Genomic DNA, 24748 nt, shown 5'->3' with positions numbered 1-24748 from the left:
AACCGAATGAAACTGTGGTGTTCTCTTTCTCAAAGGCAGTACTTAGAAAACACGCAATGGCAACACTGTTCATCCCCACTGCAATTTACCGATCATAAAGTAACTTTATTCGAGCTATAGGCGACAGAAGAATCATTTGTAACTTTGTTTTCGTGGTTTTCGGGCTCTAACACCTAAGCAAATAGAAATACAGTTGTCATAACGACTAATTGGATTTATGCCGGTTATTCGCGTCTTTCCTGCACGAGACACCGGTTTCCAGCTGAGCTCGGCCTGGAACCGAGCACTCGATCTTCTGAAGACGCAACGTAGACAACATCCAGACTCCGAGGGACACAAGGATGGAATTAGAGATGACAGCCCAGTACATGTAACTAAGGACGTACGTGAAATGGCATCTGAGGACGCTCTTCCGAGTCTCGAGCGACAATTTGAACACAATCGGCCTGAAAATGACGCTGCAGCGGCTCCTGGGAGGCAAGAACTTCGGACGGAACGGGTAACACGACACAGCACGGTAACAGAAGGACTCAAATGACGACAAAGATAAAACGTCTAGCACAGCTTGGACGCCATTCAGAACTTATTTCAGCTATACTGACAACGGATAATAACCACAAATTACGCGCACAACGTTCGGAACAGCAGCCGTTAGAAGAAAATGCTACAGCCGTTGCTACTGGTCGGCGCAGACCACGGACAGAGCGCCAGACCCGGCGCGGACCGCAGAGGGAACGCCTAGCACAACGTAGGCATAAATGCCGGACTCGTTCTACAATGGAATCAGTATCAGGCAGCAGCTGAAGAAGACAGCGAGCCACGAGGTTGAAATAACGTCCAGGAAAGACGCGAATAATCGGCAGAAATCCGATTAATCAACACGACAACGCCTCGCCGGGAAACCTCGAAGACTTATATTAGAAATACAGTTATTTCACGCAGGACGATGTAAGTGCACACAACACCAATGCGTCTATGACACCAGTGTTTTTGATAATTCGCTGCACCAATGACAGCATCATTTGCAAACATAACATCAGAGGAGCTTAACACTTCCTTCGTTAATCGCAAATATCACGTCGGCTTCACCACATGACTCGCCTTCACTTGCTACGAATTGTGATCTCTGAGAAGACATCACTAATCCAGTCGCACAAGTGAGACGATATTCCGCAGGCACTCTACTTGATTAGAAGTAGTGAGTGAGGATCGACGCCAAAAGCCTTCTGACAGTCTAGAAATGTGGCCTGGACTTTAGGTCCCCTGTTAACCATTAGTTTCTTCTCTAAGAATATGGGACGATTTTTAAACGCGCTGCACGGAAGAAGTGTGCGCTGCCCTACGATGAACGCACTTGGGCAGACAGACTGGGCCCCTCGTCGCCTGCGCCCACTGTGTGACGTCATCGCGTCCGCCCTGTTGGCTGCAGACAGCGGCCGCCTTGTCCAGCGGCCGGCGCGCCGTCGGTAGCACCCGCCGCCACATACTGCCCCAACTAGGCTGGCCGTCTGCTGCTCACAGAGCTCTGCTTCATCTCCCGTACCCTGCGCCAACCCAGCACCTCCATGCGGTTACACAGATTCATCTCTTACTCTTGCCTTCGCGCGTTTACTCTCGGAATGTCCTCCTCGGCTACAATTCTGTCGTGCTGAGCTGTAACCGCTCTGTATCTACATGCACACACTATGTAATCAAAAGTATCCGGACACCCCCAAAAAAATACGTTTTTCATATTAAGTGCATTGTACTGCCACCTACTCCCAGATATTCCATATCAACAACCTCGGTAGTCACTAGACATTGTGAGAGAGCAGAATGGGACGCTCCGCGGAACTCACGGACTTCCAACGTGGTCAGGTGATTGGGTGTCACTTGTGTCATACGTCTGTACGCGACATTTCCACACCCCTAAACATCCCTAGGTCCACTGTTTCCGATGTGAGAATGAAGTGAATGGACACGTACAGCACAAAAGCGTACAGGCCGACCTCGTCTGTTCACTGACAGAGACAGCCGACAGTTGAAGAGGGTCGTAATGCGCAATAGCGAGACACTTATCCAGAGCGACACGCAGCAATCCCAAACTGCATCAGGATCCACTGCAAGTACTACGACAGTTAGGCGGGAGGTGAGAAAACTTGGATTTCATGGCTGAACGGCTGCTCCTAAACCACACATCACGCCGGTAAATGCCAAACGATTCCTGGCTTGGTGTAAGTAACGTAAACGTTGGACGATTGAACAGTGGAAAAACGTTGTGTGGAGTGACGAATCACGGTACACAATGTGGCGATCCGATGGTAGTATATGGGTATGGCGAATGCCCGGTGAACGTCATCTGCTAGAGTGTGCAGTGCCAATAGTAAAATTCGGAGGCGGTGGTGTTGTGGTGCGGTAGTGTTTTTTACGGAGAGGGCTTGCACCCCTTGTTGTTTTGCGTGGCACTATCACAGCACAGGCCTACATTGACGTCCTAGGCACCTTCTTGCTTCGCACTGTTGAAGAGCAATTCGGGGATGGCGATCGCATATTTCAACGCGATGGAGCACCTGTTCATAATGTATGGCCTGTGGCGGAGTGGTTACACGACAATAATATCCCTGTAATGGATTGGCCTGCCCAGAGTCCTGACCTTAATCCTATAGAACACCTTACAGAATGCCTTCTGCAACAGAATGCTTTACTGAATGAAACATTTTCTCCTTAACAGTGCATATAAACTACGTGATCAAAAGTATCCGGACACCCGGCTGAAAATGACTTAAAAGTTCGTGGCGCCCTCGGGGTAATCTGGAATTCAATCCCGTAAACACCTTCAAGATGTTTTGGAACGCCGACTTCGTGCCAGGTCTCACTGACCGACATCGATACCTCTCCTCAGTGCAGCACTCCGTGAAGAATGGGCTACCATTCCCCAAGAAACCTTCCAGCACCTGATTGAACGTATGCCTGCGAAAGTGGAAGCTGGCATGAAGGTTTAAGAGTGGGCTAACACCATATTGAATGTCAGATGGGGGCGCCACGAACTTGTGTCATTTTCAGCCCGGTGTCCGGATATTTTTGATCACATAGTGTACTTCGCAAGCAACAATATGGTGCATGGTAGGGGGTACCTTGTCTCACAACTACGTCATTTCCTTCCCTGTTCCACTAACAAATGGAGCGCGGGGAAACGACTGTCTATACGCTTCCCTACGAGCCATAATTTCTCTTGCCTTGTCCTCCCAGTTCTGGTGTGAAATGTACCTTGGTGGCAGTAGAATCGTTGTGCAGGTAGCTGCAAATGCCACTCTTCTAAACTTTGTCAATAGGAACGTCGTCTGCCCTCCAGCGGAAAGAAATCAAATAGAAAGACACATGTAGGCGATGTAAGAATCACAGGAGCTGAAGATGGATACACAGTCTGAAACGTAATAGCGCACAAACGGTTCCTTGTGCTTTGCTAATTTTTTGTTCCTCTTTTGTGTGTTTCTTTTATTTTATTTTTTTATATATATGATTAGATGTCGGCGACGAGGATATTACAGACGGGGCACGATCGTGGACTGGGCAAGAATGGAGCAGGCATTTTCGAAGGAACCATCAAAGCATTCAAGCGAAATGATTTTAGGAAATCATGTTGAATCTAAATCTGGATGGTCGGACGAGTTTTTGCCTCCTGCGTCCTAAATGGCGCGTCACTTCCTCTGTGACGTGCTGGCATTACAGGAGGTAGCTACTGTTCTAAGAGAACCTTGGCCAGCTAGTTACTTCGTGGCCTGTTCTCTCTCTCTGATGCGAGCTCATCATGTCAGCGAGTTAATCACAAGAAACCTTTTTACTACGAAGAAGTCTAGACTCCTGCAACAGAATAGGTATTGACAGTTTTTCCTGGAAGAGAATTCCAGACTTCCGCTGTGGGGCAGGAACGCAGACGAGCGGCCCGATACCCGCGGAATGGAGCCCGCCTGCCTTAATAGGCAGGGCCTCCACTGATTGGCGCCGACGCAGGCCGGCCTTATAAAGACGACAGGCACCAAGGCTACGCACTGCCAGGCACCGCGGACGCATCTGGGTCAGCCCAGCTCTCCAGCTGGGCTGGACGGGAACGCGGAAGGGACCGGTGGTTGCCGCGGCGGGGGTGGCGGGGGCGGTGCTTGCTGCCGGGCCTTCGGCTGCTTTGCGGAAACCCAACTGCGGAAGTTCCTCCAACTAGAACAACTAAAACCGAATAGAGGTGATTTTCAAATACGGAGATGTGTCTGTCCTACCGCCTGTCTGTTAGGCTCTGAATTTTTCACTCAAAATACATGTCTGAAGAACGTTGCTGTGTGAGCGTGTCAACGAAGGTCGTGGTGTTTCTTTCAGGCGCTTCCGTCTACATCTGGAAGGTCACCCTTTCCCTTACTGTTTTCCGCACTGAGCGTCTTTCCCTTTCTGTCTTCCATTATTCAACATTCTGCGGTTTGTATTCCGCTGTCGACAGCAGGTACAGTCTAGCACCGATATATCGAGAAAGGTATCGATGTATCGACGGGGAAGATATCGACGTACAGTCGTATAAAAATATCGGCTGCACATTGTAAATATACTGCTTGTTTTAAAGCTGTATATTTAAGTACTGATTTATTATTAGATACTCTGTACATCAACAAGCCAGCAACCTGCCTCTCCTCTTTAGAGCAAGAACTCAAAACGATGCACTTTCACGTTTGGCGATAACCACTTTTCTAACAAGGATAATTGCTATCGGGCGCCATCACCGCGTACGCAAATCAGCGGTTCGTTACTTTGGCGAATTACATGACCCAGGCGTAAATATAGAATGCCACATACCTCCACAAACCTACTATCAAACTATCTGATCCCTGATACCTAGAATCAGTGATATATTCCGTTTCAAAGACGGACAAACGAGCTATTAAGCAATTGGTTATAATGTTTTGGTTCATCAGTGTACAGTCTGGGCAAAATGCGCGCCATGATCTACGCTGGCCCAACAAAATGGTTCAAATGGCTCTTAGCACTATGGGACTTAAGTTCTAGGTCATCAGTCCCCTAGAACTTAGAACTACTTAAACCTAACTAACCTAAGGACATCACACACACCCATGCCCCAGGCAGGATTCGAACCTGCGTCCGTAGCGGCCGCGCGGTTCCAGACTGTAGCGCCTAGAACCGTTGGGCCACTCTGGCCGGCTGGCCCAACAAGTACACAGAGTTTCTTCCTTTAATACTTGTTTTATTATGTGAAATCTTTTAACATAAGGTTATAGTTTTTAATGAGTAGATTACGACATCATTTTCAATTATTAAATTTGGTCAATAATTATATGAAATACTGAAAATGAAAGTTATATTGCCCCCGCAAGCCGTTACATAGGCAACTTGCAACTGGAACTGCGTGAATGTTTTAACCCTTAGTAATGTAGATAGTAATGTAGGGCAGCGTAAATCATGGCGCGCATTTTGCCCAGACTGTACACTGATGAACCAAAACATTATGACCAATTGCTTAATAGCTTGTTTGTCCGTCTTTGAAACGGAATATATCACTGATTCTAGGTATCAGGGATCCGATAGTTTGATAGTAGGTTTGTGGAGGTATGTGGCATTCTATACCCCTACGCCTGGGACATGTAATTCGCCAAAGTAACGAACCGCTGATTTGCGTACGCGGTGAGGGCGCCCGATAGCAATTATCCTTGTTAGAAAAGTGCTTATCGCCAAACGTGAAAGTGCATCGTTTTGAGTTCTTGCTCTAAAGATGAGAAGAGAAATTTGTTAACATCCAGTATAGACTTAAGTGTCAGGAAGTCGTTTCTGAAAGTATTTGTATGGAGTGTAGCCATGTATGGAAGTGAAACATGGACGATAAATAGTTTGGACAAGAAGAGAATAGAAGCTTTCGAAATGTGATGCTACACAAGAATGCTGAAGATTAGATGGGTAGATCACATAACTAATGACGAGGTGTTGAATAGGATTGGGGAGAAGAGAAGTTTGTGGCACAACTTGACTAGAAGAAGGGATCGGTTGGTAGGACATGTTTTGAGGCATCAAGGGATCACAAATTTTGCATTGGAGGGCAGCGTGGAGGGTAAAAATCGTAGAGGGAGACCAAGAGATGAATACACTAAGCAGATTCAGAAGGATGTAGGTTGCAGTAGGTACTGGGAGATGAAGAAGCTTGCACAGGATAGGGTAGCATGGAGAGCTGCATCAAACCAGTCTCAGGACTGAAGACCACAACAACAACAACAATGTAGATGCTACTTTTCTCTCCGAAAGTTAATTGGAAATTTGAAAATATGTACAGAGTGTTTCAGAAGTGATGGTCAATATTCAGGGATATGACAGTAATTACCATTCGAAACAAAAAAAGTCGAGTTAACATGGGTACTAAAACTCACACATCAAGAGCTATGACCAATTCTTCGATACTGTAAAACAAATCTCTTCTACTGCAAGCTCTTTGCTTTCCATATTTTGGGAAGTGGTAGTATGGACCAAACCAAGAAATATCCAGCAAATATGTGCCCTAAAATGCATACCTTAAAAGTTATGAGCACTTCTCCATTAGAAGAGTTGTGTTTCAAAGTAGCGAAGATAAACATGTGCTTAAAACTTCGAAGGTATGCATTTTAGGGCAGATATTTAGTGAACATTTTTTTTTCTTGTGTTGGTCCACATATTACCGCTTCCCAAAATAGGGAAAGCAAAGAGCTTGCAGTAGAAGAGATTTGCTTGACAGTATCCAAGAACTGGTCATAGTTCTTAATGTGCGAGTTTTAGTACCCATGTTTACTCGACTTTTTTGTTTCGAATGGTCATTGCTGTCATATCCCTGAATATTGACAATCACTTCTGAAACACCCTGTATATGTAAATGTACAAACATTTGTACTGAATTTTTTTTTCCGTAACGACCACCTTATCTCCTGAATTGGCTCCTGTGTCACAGAATTGTATCTGGTATCAGATTGGCTATGCCCGAAATCAACATAAACAAGAATAGGGATACGCATACTAGTGGCTTGCCCTTCGATTGAAATGACACCTTCGCTGCGTCACAACGATTCCCCTACAACCGAGTCGGCAGCTACAGTAAGCTCGGCCTTCTCCGGCCAGCGAGCCGAAAGGGCGCATGCGCGCGCGAGGCGAGAGACGCATGCGCAGTGGGAGTCCCGCGTCCACAGAGACAGCGATAGAGGGTACGGGGTGCCTGGCACAGCAGAGGCTCGACCCGCGGCCCGCAAAGATCACGGCCGCGCCGTGCCACGCCCCTTCCGGGAACCCCGTTACAAGTCCTCGCGCTACCGCCGCTTTAAAGTTCAACGCGCGCATACGAGCGGGGCTACTTTCTAGCACACGCGAACCTGACCTACTCCCGCCCGTAAAGACTTTCTCTGTCTATCGAAAACCGTGTTGTACCGCCGTCCGCTGCTATTAGCGCTTCTATTATTGCTGTCAGTTGCGATTTTTACTATCCTGATCAGACACAAGAAGTACAGGGTGCCCATAAAGTAAGTAACCATTTTGCGGAAAATGTGGATGTGGATTATTTATGTTACAGGTAACGTGAAGAGAGATCACAATGGTAACAATTTCCGAAAGAATCACAACTCTGAAACATCGTTTACCTGGCGAAACCTATGCTGAGATCCAGAGGCTGTTTGAGAGAAAGTATCGGAAGGATGACCCTACAAGACTTGTCATTTGGAAGCTCGTCAACAGAATCCAGCGTACGGGGTCTCTAGCGGACGAGAGACGCGCTGGGTGACCACCGGTCGGCCCACAATTTGTACAGCGTGTGTGGAAGCTATCGAAATAAGTCCAAAGGCATCTACCCGCCGGCTGAGTCGTGAACAATCCATGCCGAAATCCACAGTGCGGAAATTTGCTTCACTACACCCTTAAGGGGCTCCGGAAAGGCTCAAAATCATGAAAAGTTCAATTTTTACTTTTTTGCGTTTTCTGAATCTGCAGACTATTACCTTTTAATAGATATATAATTTATTCAATTCCGAAGACTACAACTATTTTTAAATTTTTTTAAAAATGTGTTCTACATGCTCGTGACCCATTGTGGCGCTGTTAAACTCCTGTCAAATGGTGTTATTATTAACGTCCGTGTTCATCAGGTACATTTTAGTGATGTGAGATAAAGTATGTGTTGTGGCTAACCTGCGATGGTTCAATATATATCGCTGGTGTGATTGTCGATTGTTTCATGTTTATTTACTCTGTCGTTATCTCAAAAATATTCGTAATTAATTCTGTTTCTTGAGTCTCTGTTTTGTTCACGTATAATAATGAGTAAAAGTAAAGTTATTAGAAATCCTCTGAAGGCTTTTAAGAAAAGGAGAAATGTTGGAAAGCCAAAGGTATTTAGAAATATGGGAATGAAGATAGGTCCTAACATGGTACGAGCGATGCTTGCTTTAGACAAGGAACGCCTTCGGGCTGCAGACAGGGCTGTAAAGAGTCTAGAAATACAAGCAAGGGTAAACAGGAGGACGAACAAGAGGAAGCTGGAGGAGGAGTTTGCAGAGGATGAAGATAATCCATCCTATGGACCTGGAATGCACTAAAAAGTTAATCCAATCTTTGTCGCTCGATTCCCAAAACTTTTATTTTCTCATACTAATTACATGTTTTCTAAGGATCTTCCAAACATATTTGTTTAAAACTTTCAGTAAATGTTACACAGTACCTTCTGCATAATTTAACACAGCCTTTTTCCAAAAAACTGTATATTTTTGAATATATAAATAAAAAATTGCAAAAAAATGTTGTGAATTTTCATTACAATTGAAAAAAAATCATCTTTAATAACTGAACTAAAATTTTGTAAAATCCCTGTGTTAAGTTGTAGCCCATATTCCAATAAATAATCTGTAAAAAGTTCAACTTCCTACCTCAAATACTTTGTGAGGAAAGATGTAATTTATAAGCGTTATTTTAACATTGCAAGTATAGGGCGTTCCGGAGCCCCTTAAAAAGAAAGCATATCATATCCAGGTGCTTCACCATCTAGAGGATGAAGACCATGCGGCACGAGCAGCCATGTGTCACGATCTGTTGGAGTCTGTAGCCGAGGAGGACCTGATGAATCATCTTATGTTCAGCGACGGGGCGACATTTCATGTCTGTGGCGTCGTCAACAAACACAATTTCCGGATTTGGGCAGAGGAGCAACTCCATGAATGCACTGAGTGGCAAAGGGACTCTCCCAAAGTGAATGTGTGGCTTGGTCTCATGAAAGATAGGATCTATGGGCCGTTTATCTTTGCTGAAAACACAATTAACGGAGCAACCTACCTGGACACGCTGCAGTTGTTGTTGGAGCCACAGTTGCAACAGGAAGGTATCCTTGCCACTGTCATGAATCAAGAAGATGGGGACCACCCCAGCCATGCAAACATTGTCCGGGAGTACCTGAACGAGACCTTTCCTAACAGGTGGATAGGAAGAGCTGCAGGTCGTATGTGGGCTGCTCGCTTCCCCGACCTCACTCCCCTGGACTTTTTCGCGTGGGGTTTCATCAATAGCCGAGTTTATACTACCAGTGTGCCACACCTGAATGAAATGAAACGGCGAATACGAGAGGCATGCTTGCTAACAACCTCTCAAATGTTACAGCGTATGTTCCACGCAAACACACGGCGATGGGAACAGTGTGTTGCCAATGAAGGTGGACATGCTGAACAGTGTTAGCTACTCTCTTTAAAAATAATGTCTATTTTGTTGTAGCACATCTGGAGAATGAAAATGGATACTTACTTTATGGGCACCCTGTATTTCAATCATAGCATTGATATGGGTACATAGGTTACACCATGCTCCATCCCACTGTCCATTAAGCGGGAGGGGGGATTAGTGTTTAACGTCCCGTCGACACATATGTAATTAGAAACGGAGAACAACCTCGAATTAGGGAAGGATGTGGAAGGAAATTGGCCGTGCCCTTTGAGAGGAACCAATACGGCATTTGCCTGAAGCGATTTATGGAAATTACGGTGAACTTAAATCAGGATGGCCGTATGCGGGTTTGAACTGTCGTCTTCCGGAATGCGAGTCCAATGTGCTAGCCGCTGTGCCACCTCGCTCGGTCCACTCTACATAACATCAAATACACTGAAGAGCCAAGGAAACTGGTACACCTGCGTGTATCTTGTTGGGCCTCCGCGACCACGCAGAAGTGCCGCAACACGACGTGGCATGGATTCGACTAATTTCTGACACCATGAATCCTGCAGGGTTGGCCATAATCCTTAAGAGTACGAGAAGGTAGAGACCTCTTCTGAACAGCATAAGAGTGTTTCTGGAGCCACTGTGTAGCAATTCTGGGCGTGTGGGGTTGCCGCATTGTCCTGCTGGAATTGCCCAAGTCCGTCGGAATGCGCAATGGACGTGAGTGGATGCAGGTGATCAGATAGGATGCAGGGTCCATCGGTTCATCAAGTTGTCACCACTCTCGTAAACGTTCATCCGCTCGATACAATTTGAAACGATACTCGTCCGACCAGGCAACATGCTTCCAGTCATCAACAGGCCAATGTCGGTGTTGAGGGGCCAAGGGAGGCGTAAAGCTTTGTGTCGTGTAGTCGTCAAGTGTACAAGAGGGGGGCCTTCGGCACCGAAAGCCCATATCAATGATGTTTCGTTGAATGGTTTGGGCGCTGACACTTGTTGATGGCCCAGCATTGAAATCTGCAATAGTTTGCGGAAGGGTTGCACTTCTGTCACGCTGAACGATTCTCTTCAGTCATCGTTGGTCCCGTTCTTGCAGGATATTTTCCCGGCCGCAGCGATGTCGGAGATTTGATGTTTTACCGGATTCCTGATATTCACGGTACAATTGTGAAACAGTCGAACGAGAAAATCCCCACTTCATCGCTAGCTCGGAGATGCTGTGTCCCATCGCTTGTGCGCCGACTGTAACTCCACGTAAAAAATCACTTAAATCTTGATAACGTGCCATTGTACCAGCAGTAACCGATCTAACAACTATTCAAGGCGCTTGTTGCCTTATATAGGCGTTGCCGTCCTCAGCTCCGTATTCTGTCTTTTTACATCTCTCTGTATTTGAATAAGCATGCCTGTACCAGTTTCTTTGCCGTTTTCAGTGTATATGTATTTAGCAACAGAATTTAAACATTGTTCAGAAGAGCCATTGTGTCAGAAATGTAATAATCCACCGGCCGCTGTGGCCGAGCGGTTCTAGGCGCTTCAGTCCGGAACCACGTAGCTGCCTCGGGCATGGATGTGTGTGATGTCCTTAGGTTAGTTAGGTTCAAGTAGTTATAAGTTCTAGGGGACTGATGACCTCAGATGTTAAGCCCCACAGTGCTTAGATCCATTTGAACCATGTTGAGTAAACGTTACAATTAGTACAGTAAACGTTAACTTGTGATAATAACAGGTGGAATAAAAATGACGGTAATGACAATATAGGAATTTAAGAGATGTCAGTCTTATTAATGCTGCATTAAGCAATATCTTCATTGTATCCTTGTCGAATATAAGTAACGACGTTTGACAGAAACGTATGACAACAGTACAGAAACAGTCAGTGGTCAGAGGAAATTGACAGGTCGGAGGAAGTGCGGGAGGTAATGAGGTAAGATTAGCAGATGAGATGGAAGGGAGAAAACAGAAATAGGAATGGATGAGAAAAGGACAGGTAGTTTGCAGTGTGACAGAGATACAGTTTTCCTATTCTATAGGAGGAAAGAAATCGCAGCTTGGATACACCGAGGGGAAAGCGACGCCGATATTTACAGACAGAGCCGAATGTCCTTCCGTGTTATCTGTATTCTTTTTCTCTCAAGGTAAAAACTGTTTGATTGCAATAGCAGCACTCAGTGCAAAATCTACTAATGGATTAGGAGTACAGCATTAGTATCGAATTGAGCCAGATACCAGGTATACACACCTCATGAGAAACCTGCTGCACGATGTTAAATGTGTTGCCGGTAATACGGTGTAATTTACATGTATTGAAGAGTATCTCATTAACGGTCCTAAAAATCTCGAGCATTTTCATTTTAATATTTCATAAAATGGCTCTGAGCACTATGGGACTTAACATCTATGGTCATCAGTCCCCTAGAACTTAGAACTACTTAAACCTAACTAACCTAAGGACAGCACACAACACCCAGCCATCACGAGGCAGAGAAAATCCCTGACCCCGCCGGGAATCGAACCCGGGAACCCGGGCGTGGGAAGCGAGAACGCTACCGCACGACCACGAGATGCGGGCAATATTTCATAACTGTAAGTCACTTTCCAGAATGAGATTTTCACTCTGCAGCGGAGTGTGCGCTGATTTGAAACTTCCTAGCAGATTAAAACTGTGTGCCCGACCGAGACTCGAACTCGGGAGCTTTGCCTTTCGCGGGCAAGTGCTTTACCATCTGAGCTACCGAAGCACGACTCACGCCCGGTCTCACAGCTTTACTTCTGCCAGTATCTCGTCTCCTACCTTCCAAAACTTTACAGAAGCTCTCCTGCAAACCTTGCAGAACTAGCACTCCTGAAAGAAAGGATATTGCGGAGACATGGCTTAGCCACAGCCTGGGGGATGTTTCCAGAATGAGATTTTCACTCTGCAGCGGAGTGTGTGCTGATATGAAACTTCCTGGCAGATTAAAATTGTGTGCCCGACCGAGACTCGAACTCGGGACCTTTGCCTTTCGCGGGCAAGTGCTCTACCATCTGAGCTACGTTTTTTTTTGTTTTTTTTCCCACGGCGCTTTTTTTTTATTATTATTTTTTTAATAGAAGGTGAGGGAGGGCGGGGAAGGCAGAGCGATCAGGGGCCGTAACCCGAGGCCTGGTCACAGTGTCCCCCTCGTCCGTCAAGGAATCAAGGAATCAGGGATGGGAAGGGGAAATCTTTTGTGGGAATTATTATTTATTTATTTATTTTTATTTACTGTTTTTAATACATTCTTAATGTTGTTTTACTTTATACCACAACAAAAATAAATGTATCTAGCACCGCATCGTGCTCTGAGAAAAAGAAAACAATATCTCGGCACGTTCATATACCGAGGTAATGTATATGGGGAAAACGAAAAAAAAAGTGCTTCATACAGGATGCAGAAGGGTGTGTCGCTACTCTCCTTACGCTTCATCATCCAGGTACGTCTTCACGTATATCATGTTATTACACCGAGAATCGAACTTAGTCTTGTCAGCTCACTCAATGGGTGTCTTCTCCTACCTGTTGATGATCCAGCTGCGTGGAGGGTCGCGTAGGGCACTCCCTAAGTAATTAGAAAAATACTGTCTGTATTTTGGGTTCCGTACGATCTTGCAATGACGTTCTTGTAGGTAGTTCCAAAAGTCGAATACATCTTTAGGTCCATCGTGAAATAAGCAGTGTACCGCATACGCACGGATCCACGTGACAGCGTTGGTCTTGGCGCGCGGGAAATACTGTTGATCCGGAAATAGTAGAAACCGAGGTGTAATGTGTTCCGGAGTCACTCGTAGAAAATACGACAAAATTTGTCGCACCAAGCGCCATACGTCTTCTGCCGCGCCACATGTGAGACGGTGTTCGTCCGTGTCTGGTATCCCGCAGTCTACGCAGAGAGGCGATTCCGCCATGTTTACCTTGTGGAGGCGTGATCGGGTGATCTGTTTACCATTGACTGTGATGTACCATGTGGAGCGGACGGCAGTGTCCAGTGGAACCGTGTGAATCGTCTTCCACACCACCTTTCAATTAACCTGAGGGCTTTTGGTCTCCACGATGTTTGGTGGGCGCCTCTGCTGTAGGACATGATATACATCCCGCGCCGACGCCTGTTTCGTCGGTGGTACTGCGATACGGACATAGCTGTGTTCAATGTAAAAGTTCCCGAAGTAGTAGAAGGGTGGGGGTATGTCTTGCGTCGTCAGTGGGGGCATAAGGGAGGGCGGAGCTAGGGACTCCAACAGCAAACCTGTCAAACTTTCCGGGTGGTGGCGCCACAGCTTCATGTGTGAGCTGACATACAGGGCCACAGCTCTGTCGAGGACATGGACTAGACCAAGACCTCCCCTTTCTGGGGGAAGGGTCAGTGACTCATAACTGACTCTGAAGAGCATGCCTGTACTGACGTAGGCTCCGAATGCCGCTAATAGACGTCGAGCCATCAGTAACGGTATTGGAAGAACACACGCTATGTGTGAAAGGCGCGAGGCGAGGTAAACATTGACGAAGTGTGTCCTTTGTAGAATGTCGAGGGTCCGCAGACGAAGGTTGAAGATCTGGACCAGAATTTGCTGTAATAAGCGGCGGTAGTTAAGAGCCGCAGTGCGCCGTATGTCGTCGTGAAACTCTATTCCGAGACATTTGATAGCGCCACGAAGCTGTAGGGGTTCGACACACGCTGGGGTCAACCCGTCTCCTATGGCCATGGCGACCGATTTGGCGACGTTGAGACAGCTGCCCGAAGCCACACCGTACGCGGTAATCCATTCTAGTGCTCTGTTGACACCGTCGCGATTGCGGAACACGAGAACCAGGTCGTCTGCATATGCTGTACAGCGAAATGTGACGTCACGTAGGGTAAGACCGGTGAGGCGTTGACGGAGGCCACAGAGGAGCGGTTCCAGTGCCAGAGCATATAGTAACGTCGACAAGGGGCAGCCTTGACGCACGGAGCGGAAGATCGGGAGGGACTGCGAGAGACGCCCGTTAACGAGCACTCTGGAAGTCGCCCCTCGGAGGAGGCGCATCACGACGTCTGTGAATTGCTGTGGGTACTGCATGTGCTGGAGAACAGACGTTAGGTACACGTGATCCACTCGATCAAAAGCTTGGCTAAAATCTAGTGATGCCAGCGCTCCCGGGATGCGGCGTGCCCTGGCTAGGGCTATTAAGTCACGGTATCGACACAGTGCTGTGTGGATGTTGTTGACACCCCCTAGGGAAGTCTGATCTGGCGAGATGACGTAAGGTAGGGTCGGTCGTAGACGGTTTGCTAATAGTCTGGTGAATATCTTCATGTCGCAGTTGACGAGTGTTAGCGGGCGGTAATCTTGTATTCGAGCCCCACCTTTAGGTTTGTGAACCGGTATAATTATTCCTTCTACGAAGATCGCAGGGAGCGGCACCACGGGGGACATAAGCTTCCGACAGTTGTCTGTTTACTTGGGAGCCAGTAAATACTGGAAAGTTCTATAAAACTCCACAGGGAGCCGGTCGGGGCCAGGAGACTTATTCGCCGCTCATTTACCGATGGTGTCGATAACTTCGTCTTCCGTAATGTCGATCAATAATTCAGTTTGTAAATCCTGTGGGACAATGCCGTAAACCAGTTGTGAGACTGCTGTCACCGTCGTCGGGTCGGAACATTGAGCAGAATAAAGTCGTGCGTAATGGTCGAAGAAGGCTGCAGCAATATTGCATTGTGTGGTGTGATGACGGCCGTCCTCAGAGGTGACGGCATGTATCAGCGCCCGTCTTCGCAGTGTACGTTCTCGGATGACGTAGTACATGGTGGGTCGTTCCGTTGCGAGTCTGTCTTGTGTTCGCGCTCGGACGATCGTCCCTTCGAGGTGTCGGCGCATATGGGCTACGATCTGTGCTTTCGCACGCTGAACTGTCAACTGTCGTTCCGGTGTGGGTGGCAAGGAGGCGCATTCGCGAAGGACGGTGAAATAAAAATCAAAGGTCTGCCGCTTCCAAGCAGCAGTCTCACGACCATACGTAATAAAGGTTCGCCGTAGGGCCGGCTTGGCGCAGGTTAACCACCAACTAATCGACGTAGGATACGTTGGGAGGCGGCGGACGCGCAAACTCCACGTGTCTTCGATGGCGCGTCGACAATCCGGAGAAGCGAGATGAGCAAGGTTTAATTTCCAGGGATGTCGGCTGCGCCACACCCGTTGGCGACGAAGGGTGACGGCACATATATAGGCCTCGTGATCAGAAAAGGTTACTGGCCACACCTCCGCGTCATTCACCGTTGCCGCGAGAGAACGGGAGACGTAAATCCTATCGATGCGACTAGACGAGTGACTCGTGAAATGGGTGTATCCCGGTCTATTTCCTCGGACATGTTCCCATGTATCTACCAGCTGGAGATCGCCGATGAGTGTCCCAAGTTCGGGGCACGGTGAATGGCGTGGCAGCTGATCTTTAGGTGCTTGGGTGCAATTGAAATCGCCCCCTAATATCAAGTCATCGTGCCTGCTCTGAAAAAGCGGTGCTATTCCTTCTGCGAAGAAGAGCGATCGGTCACGACGGCGATTCGTTCCGGAAGGGGCGTACACACTGATAAGCCGGACGCCTTGCACCGTTACGGCCATTCCTCTAGCGTCGGGGAGATATCGGACTTCGTCCGCCTCGAGGCACTCTCTGAGGAGAATTGCAACTCCACTGTTAGTTGGCGAGGCGTGGGACACATGAGCCGTATAACCATACATACCCGGGAAATCGGCGACGAAGACTTCTTGGAGAAAGACAATGTCAACGTCTGCTGCATTGAGCATGTCTTGGAGCAGCGACAACTTCGTACGTGTCCGAATGGTGTTAATGTTGATGGTCGTTAAGCGATAGGTCTGTAGATCGTCTCCTGCGGTGGGGGCCGCCGTCAGTGTCGCCGTAAAAGGTGGGGCCTGTGATCTTCTGGCCGCGTCCGCGCCATCATCTGTTGCTACTCGGGAGGGGCCGAGGTGTGGGAGGGGAGAGAACTCTCTCCTCGTCCACCACAAGGGGCGTAGAATCGTCTTCAATGTCATCCGCCCAAGGTCCGTAAGTTAACGGTGGCTGCGGTAGAACACTTGTGGGCTGAGTGACTGAGGGTGAATCCGCAGTTGTTTCCGGTTGCGTACCAACGGCGGGCGCTGTGCTGGCCATCCGTTTGTACGAGAGAGCGGAATCGGGTTTGTCAAAATCAGACAAAGTGACAGGTGAGGGCGATTTCGTGTCATCCATTTTCCTCGTCGTTTCGTCGGCCGTCCGGTCGTCAACTGGAGAAGACGTCCGCTGGAGGCAGTCGTCTGAGGGTGTGCGACGTCGCTTTGTATGTTTTCTCGGTGACCTTTGTTTGCGGACGTGGGTTTCTGTGTCCGAAAGAGTTTGTGGTTCCCGTATAGCATCCCCCTCAGGTATAAAGGCAGAGGTCGGTACAACCCTAGCGTCGAGTTCCATTCTCTCGTCCGAATCTTCATGTGGAGTCGATGGGCGGTGTTCTTCAACCTCTGCAGACACCATAATGGGGTTGGTCAATCCAGGACCGGCGACAGGTGCGCATTCTAACGCTTTCTGTCTTCCGGGGAGGTTGTCGTCTGTCATGACGGTCGATCGTGTCACCTCTGCGTAATTGAGGGGGAGGGCCGTGAGCGTAGGAGGTGGTGTCGTGTCATGCAATGGAAGTTGTGTAACCCGACGTTGAATACACGCCGAGCGCACATGACCCTCCTGGCCGCAACCAGAACAAGTACGAGGTTGTCCGTCGTACATTACTATTGCTCGACAGCCACCTATGACTAAGTAGGACGGCACATGTTTCTTTAATTCAGTTTTCACTTGTCGGACGCCGTTGAGAACCTGGTACGTCTCGAAGGTGTTCCATTTTTCGCCCACGTGGCTAATTACCGTCCCATAAGGGCGGAAAGCTGAGGTAACGACGTCCGGTGGTACTTCGAAAGGGAGTTCGAAGACTCTTAGTGTGCGTAATCCTAGTCCAGCATGGTCAACAGTAACCTCTCCGATGTGACCATCGGAGTGTTTGAACTTGAGAGTGTTCGCGCATCTGTTCACAACTGCGTGACATAACTCGTCATCGATCATCTTGACGTAAACGACGCTACTTGTGATGGATAGGTGGATACCGATGATGTGCTGTGTTGGTATTTGAACTTCGTCACGGATGAATCGTTCGACTTCAAAGGCTCGTGGTCGTGCGTAGTCGGGCTGGAAGCTGATCTTGATGGTAGCTTTTCTGTACGAATGAGCCATGGCGACTCGGTGTAAACGGACGCGAGTATTAGCTGCGGCGAGGAAGTAAACAAACTACGCGCGCTCGCGACTCTGCGGACGGGACGTAAACAAGACGTCCTCGCCGCTCACCGGCCGAAACAGACTGCTACCGAAGCACGACTCACGCCCGGTCTCACAGCTTTACTTCTGCCAGTATTTCGTCTCCTACCTTCCAAAACTTTACAGAAGTTCTCCTGCAAACCTTGCAGAACTAGCACTCCTGAAAGAAAGGATATTGCGGAGACATGGCTTAGCCACAGCCTGGGGGATGTTTACAGAATGAGATTTTCACTCTGCAGCGGAGTGTGCGCTGATATGAAACTTCCTGGCAGATTAAAACTGTGTGCCCGACCGAGACTCGAACTCGGGAGCTTTGCCTTTCGCGGGCAAGTGCTCTACCATCTGAGCTACCGAAGCACGACTCACGCCCGGTCTCACAGCTTTACTTCTGCCAGTATCTCGTCTCCTACCTTCCGAACTTTGCAGAAGCTCTCCTGCAAACCTTGCAGAACTAGCACTCCTGAAAGAAAGGATACTGCGGAGACATGGCTTAGCCACAGCCTGGGGGATGTTTCCAGAATGAGATTTTCACTCTGCAGCGGAGTGTGCGCTGATATGAAACTTCTTTCAGGAGTGCTAGTTCTGCAAGGTTTGCAGGAGAGCTTCTGTAAAGTTTGGAAGGTAGGAGACGAGATACTGGTGAAGTAAAGCTGTGAGACCGGGCGTGAGTCGTGCTTCGGTAGCTCAGATGGTAGAGCACTTGCTCGCGAAAGGCAAAGGTCCCGAGTTCGAGTCTCGGTCGGGCACATTTTTAATCTGCCAGGAAGTTTAAGTCACTTTATCGTCGTCTTTGACGTTTGTCCACCTGCGAGACGCCCATGCTTTTATGACCTGTCGAACATGATTAACATGATTTAATATGCCACAGGACCCGCATTCGGAAGGACGACGGTTCATATCCGCATCCAGCCATCCACATTTAGGTTTTCCATGATTTCCCTAATGGCTCCAGGTAAATGCCGAGATGGTTCGTCTGTACAGGGCACTATCAATTTCCTTCTCTGTCCTTCCCTCATCCGGGCTTCATCTCTAATAACCTGGCTGTAAACAGAGCGTTAAACCGTAATCTTCCTTCCCTGGTACGCTACAAAGAGTGTTAATTACACGTCGTGGAAATCGAGCAATTTCAGCAAGATGTTGGTGTCTTCCTGGATAAGCTGTTCCTTGGCATATAATACGTTTCACACACTTCAGTTGATTATCGATGTTCGCGTACAACTGGAGTGGGTACAACATAGAACTGTCGATACTTATAAAAGTATCAGGAGGTAGATACATCTTTCCTCGATTAATCGACAAAGAATCGATATAAGGAAGAAACAAGTATCGAGATGTCGGCCTAGAAAAACATCGGCTGCAATTGTAAATAGTGTTGTATATTTAAATATATTGAAAGAAAAACAGTTCATCTGAAAATTTGTACGTTAATAACGGGACTTGGTGCAGATGAAAAGCTTGTGTTACAATCCTTTTTCGGTCGACTGTTGTGTACATGGTGCTCTGTTACGCAGTATTTCATCCCAGTTAACCTGCCATACTTTAGTTTCTTAATTTGTCATTGGCTGCATGTCGAAAAAAAATCTTTCTTCATGGTAATGTAGGAAAACTGCGTGGCGAAGCCAAACGTTGCAGCCTCTGCTGGTAGATCCGAGCTCTGATTACGTGAGCATTTCCTGTCACACGTCTGCACCCGTCGCAAAGACCAAACTCGTCACTTAAATTTTTATTCATCATTTTCAGCAACTGTTTCTGAAGAATGGCGATGTGAAGAAATAGCACACTAGTTGCATTAAAAACTGTTTTTTAACGCAGCTGTTGAGGTATTTCTTCACATCAGATATCTTGTTATTCCATTCACCCCCTCCGCCCCCCCCTCTCCCTGTGCAGTTGAACTACTTCTTTGTGCCACCTATACTAGCTCCACACAGTCAAAGAGAAAGACTGTACGTGACGAAAGTTCAAAAAGTAGTAAGACTCCTTCACACAGTGAAAGTAAAATTATCTTCTACTACAATTTCAAAAGAACAATTTCAAATGTTACCGAAAATCGCGAAAAAATATAAAATAAAAATAACGGCATTCGATATTGGCATTTCGATATGTCGGTGAAATAATTGTCACCGATGTATATCGATGTTCTTTAGAGTGAAATATCGATATTTTATCTACAGCCTTAGTACAGCATCTTCGTCGGGTAGGCGGTTCGTGTGTGCATTTGGTCGGCGTCATATGTGACCCTCACGTTAACGTTCACCGGAAGACAGCTCAATGCTTTCCATCGTAGCCATGCCATTCAATTTCACTTTTAGCTCTATCGTGAGTGCTTCACTAGGGCGGATTCGTCGCCACGACCAACCGCTGCGAGAGAAACGCGTCTCCAGGAACAATGCCACCACTCTGTTTTATTCCCTAAGGACGTCTCATGACAGCCATCAAACAAACTGGTGAGCGTCAAACGGACAAGTCGCCTCCTTTGGCGTCGCCTCGGCAGGAAAATCACTTCGTAAAGAGTCTTATTGCAGGGTAGAGCGCCGACACATTACATCAACTCCTGTCAATGCCTTGGCCTACAAGGCATTCAGTAAACTATTTAATCAACGTAATTTGATTTCCGCGACTCGACATCTCAAGGTTAATGTGAAAATCTTCGCAAACAACTACTAGACTGAGATGTTGAGATGTCTTACTGCAGCGCCTCGTGAAGATTGGGTGTTGAGTGCTGTCCTTAGGTTAGTTAGGTTTAAGTAGTTCTAAGTTCTAGGGGACTGATGACCACAGATGTTAAGTCCCATAGTGCTGAGAGCTATTTGAACCATTTTGAACCGTGGGCTTGCAGAATTTCGCTGTGATTAAGCTCCTCTCGCAGGAGTATTTTGTGAAGGTCCACCAAAATCTGTGTTATTGCACAAAACATCGATACCGTGCACAGCACGACTCAAGAGGTCCACCACGGCATTCAGCGTGACGCAGGTGTGAGAAAGCAGCGCACGTGTCGTTTCGCGTAAGTGAATGCTCAAAAACTTCGACCGAGGAAATACGATGATGATGATGTCGATGGAACGCATTTGGAGTGATTTAAAATGGAATGACCATGTAAAGTTGATCGTCGGTAAAGCAGATGGCAGACTGAGATTCATTGGAAGAATTCTAAGAAAATGCAATCCGAAAACAAAGGAAGTAGGTTACAGTACGCTTGTTCGCCCACTACCTGAATACTGCTCAGCGGTGTGGGATCCGTACCAGATAGGGTTGATAGAAGAGATAGAGAAGATCCAACGGAGAGCAGCGCGCTTCGTTACAGGATCATTTAGTAATCGCCAAAGCGTTACGGAGATGATAGATAAACTCCAGTGGAAGACTCTGCAGGAGAGACGCTCAGTAGCTCGGTACGGGCTTTTGTTGAAGTTTCGAGAACATACCTTCACCGAAGAGTCAAGCAGTATATTGCTCCCTCCTACGTATATCTCGCGAAGAGACCAGGAGGATAAAATCAGAGAGATTAGAGCCCACACAGAGGCATACCGACAATCCTTCTTTCCACGAACAATACGAGACTGGAATAGAAGGGAGAACCGATAGAGGTACTCAAGGTACCCTCCGCCACACACCGTCAGGTGGCTTGCGGAGTATGGATGTAGATGTAGATGTAGATGATGACGATGATGATGAGCTGTGTGAAGGAAATACGAATCCGTACACAACACCTTAACAGGAGGCCAAACTTGGGTATATTTCAACGAGTCTGAAACTAAGAAGCAACCAGCAACTGGTTTGTTCCAAGATGAACCGGAATCAAGAAACGTGGTTCGTTCGCGAACCGGTCCCAAGAAAATGATCGCTGATTTCTTCGGTACACCGGAGATATCGCGCAGGTGCTCAACTGGCGGACCGCCGACCCGCGATTGTTTCCAATGCGGACCGCGGGAGAAATTCGTGGGCGGTGGTGGTGGGAGGGGGGGGGGGGGAGAAATTCGTGAGTGGAAGGTGGGAGTGGAGGTGGTGGTGGTGGGGGGGGGGTACGAGGTGCACGTATCGTACTCCGCCCAGAACGCGTTTTCGGATGTTTCCGCCGCTTCTCATGGCGCAAACCGGTGCTTTTACTTCATACACAATTCCATTTCGCCGCCGCTGGATTTTAACAACAAAGTCGTATACGAATTTGTGGTGTCTCTTGTTTCGGACATGTCCGAAAGAAAAGATACCACACATTCCCAAAGCTAATTCGCCTCGATCGGCAACGAATCCACTACGTTCAGTGCCGAGGGACATTACGTTCGACCCGCAGCGGGTATCGAAAATTAGCGAGCACGGAACACACGGACAAGGACTGCGCACAGGTGGCGCTGGGTAGGAAAGTGACTCGGCCGAGAGGCGTCCGGAGATGGTCCGCGCATTCGCGATAAATACTGTGTCCAGGAGAGGGAGTGGTTAACGCAACTGCATAGTACACAGAAGATCCTGGGTTCGAGTCCCGATCCGGCACGCATTTTCACGCGTCGCCGCTATTTCCGCATAAACCCCAAATGCAGCTTATACCGTCAGTTCCTCCCCTTCCATTCCCTTTCTTCCCATCCACCTTCAAATTACATAATGTCTATCACGGTCCCGCATTTCGCGTGTGTGGAAGAACAGATTCACCAAACGTTAATATACTAACAGAATGTGTTGCGTGAGCTACTGCCACTGACACCGTTCTGCTTATTTCTGCCGGTCGCTGTGGCCGAGCGGTTCTAGACGCTTCAGCCTGAAACCGCGCGACCGCTACGGTGGCACGTTCGAATCCTGCCTCGGTCATGGACGTGAGTGATGTCTTAGGTTAGTTAGGTTTAAGTAGTTCTAAGTTTAGGATACTGATGACCTCAGATGTTAAGTCCCATAGTGCTTAGAGTCATTTGAACCATTTGATGAAGGGGCCTGAAGATGGTGTAATATATCGTCGAAACTGGTAGCCCAATAAAATAACAGTTTGGAAATTAGATGCCTGTATGGTGTTTGATGTGACATTCTGTACTGAACAGCCGATTCCCGCAACCATCTCTGGAAAGATGGACATACAGAAACGGTTTTTTGTGTGTGTGTGTGTTTCTCAACATAAAGTGAACACTTCATTATCGATTCGAAACACACTAATGAGTCACAGTGACTGAGCATAAAACTCGCGTTCCCCGCCTGACAGTTTGGACACGCTGTCAGACGAAGCTGGCGGGAGGACGACGGTTCAAACCCCGTTTAGCTTTTTCGTGATTTCCCTAAATCGCTTCAGGTTAATGCCGGGACGGTTCCTTCGAAAGGGCACGGCCGATCTCCTTCCCGACTCTTTCCTAATCCGACGGGACCGATGACCTCGCCGTTCGGTCCCTTCCATCAGGTCGCCCAACCAGCCAAGCTGGCGTCAGACGGGACCAGCAAGACCCCAGCAGCAAGACTGCCACCAGTGGGTGAGGATGTCGCGAATAGTAGGTGCCGGTAATCCCCGCAGTGCAGATGGCAGGCCAGGCAAGGTCAGAGCGGCCGGCCGACGCGGCGCGGCGCTCCGTATTAAGGCGCGACCTTGGCGTCGCGGCCAGGAGTGCCAACCTCGGGGCCCGGCCGCCGGCGCCCGCTTCTTCTGCCGCTGCGGTCCGGAAGCGGCGCCGCCGAGGTCCCAGTGGCCCCTTTCCCGGCAGCCGACGTCACAGGCCGCTTCCTTCCACTCTCTCTGGCTTCGCCTCCTTAACAGACCCCGCCTCTCTCGCAGCTCTGCGGAGGACGCATCCCGCAAGCGGGCGAAGCGGTGCTCCCGTTTCTTCCCAAGAATACGCCACGGCAGCATCTTTGAGTGGCTCACTGAATAGCCTTGTGTAGTCAGTACAAGCTAAACCGGAACTCACAGACGAAATTTCGGTGGTTCTTCAGTGATTTTTCTGAGTTCAATAAACATTGAGAATAAGATGAAAAAGCCACTGTCAATCTATTACAAGAAATGGAAACAAGCAGTAAAGCTGCTCCCCACACCATCTCCTTACTGAGCAGACAGAGTTGGCTAATACTGCTATGCTGAAAAACTACCAGAATTTTTTTCCTGTTGGAAAAAGTGAACCTCACATGTCGACAAAGAGAGGCAAATTTCGATGGCATTACACTACTGGCCATTAAAATTGCTACACCAAGAAGAAATGCAGATGATAAACGGGTATTCATTGGACAAATATATTATACTAGAACTGACATGTGATTACATTTTCACGCAATTTGAGTCCATAGATCCTGAGAAATCAGTACGCATAACAACCACCTCTGGCCGTAATAACGGCCTTGATACGCCTGGGCATTGAGTCAAACAGAGCTTGGATGGCGTGTACAGGTACAGCTGCCCATGCAGCTTCAACACGATACCACAGGTAATCAAGAGTATTGACTGGCGTATTGTGACCAGCCAGTTGCTCGGCCACCATTGACCAGACGTTTTCAGTTGGTGAGAGATCTGGAGAATGTGCTAGCCAGGGCAGCAATCGAACATTTTCTGTATCCAGAAAGGCCCGTACAGGAATTGCAACATGCGGTCGTGCATTATCCTGCTGATAGGGTATCGCAGGGAACGAATGAAGGGTAGAGCCACGGGTCGTAACACATCTGAAATGTAACGTGCACTGTTCAAAGTGCCGTTAATGAGAACAAGAGGTGACCGAGACGTGTAACCAACGGCACCCCATACCATCACGTCGGGTGATACGCCAG

General features: G+C 47.9%; 1 protein-coding gene across 1 annotated transcript in view; it reads right to left on the bottom strand.

Annotated features, from left to right (window-relative positions):
* Positions 1 to 23843, bottom strand: part of LOC126263528 (serine-rich adhesin for platelets) — a 245304-nt gene extending 221461 nt beyond the window's left edge. Inside the window, exons 1-3 of the mRNA XM_049960622.1 lie at positions 23430 to 23843; positions 4030 to 4191; positions 1355 to 1544 (exon numbers count right to left, since the gene is read on the bottom strand). Of these exons, the coding sequence (XP_049816579.1) occupies positions 1355 to 1544; positions 4030 to 4191; positions 23430 to 23843 (766 nt within the window). The remainder of the gene's footprint in view (positions 1 to 1354; positions 1545 to 4029; positions 4192 to 23429) is intronic.
* Between the last annotated feature and the right edge of the window lie 905 nt (positions 23844 to 24748).

The sequence above is a fragment of the Schistocerca nitens genome, chromosome 6, assembly GCF_023898315.1.
Source record: "Schistocerca nitens isolate TAMUIC-IGC-003100 chromosome 6, iqSchNite1.1, whole genome shotgun sequence".
Lineage (NCBI taxonomy): Eukaryota > Metazoa > Arthropoda > Insecta > Orthoptera > Acrididae > Schistocerca > Schistocerca nitens.
Note: the sequence above shows the minus strand (reverse complement) of the source record. Positions and strands in the feature narration are given on the sequence as shown.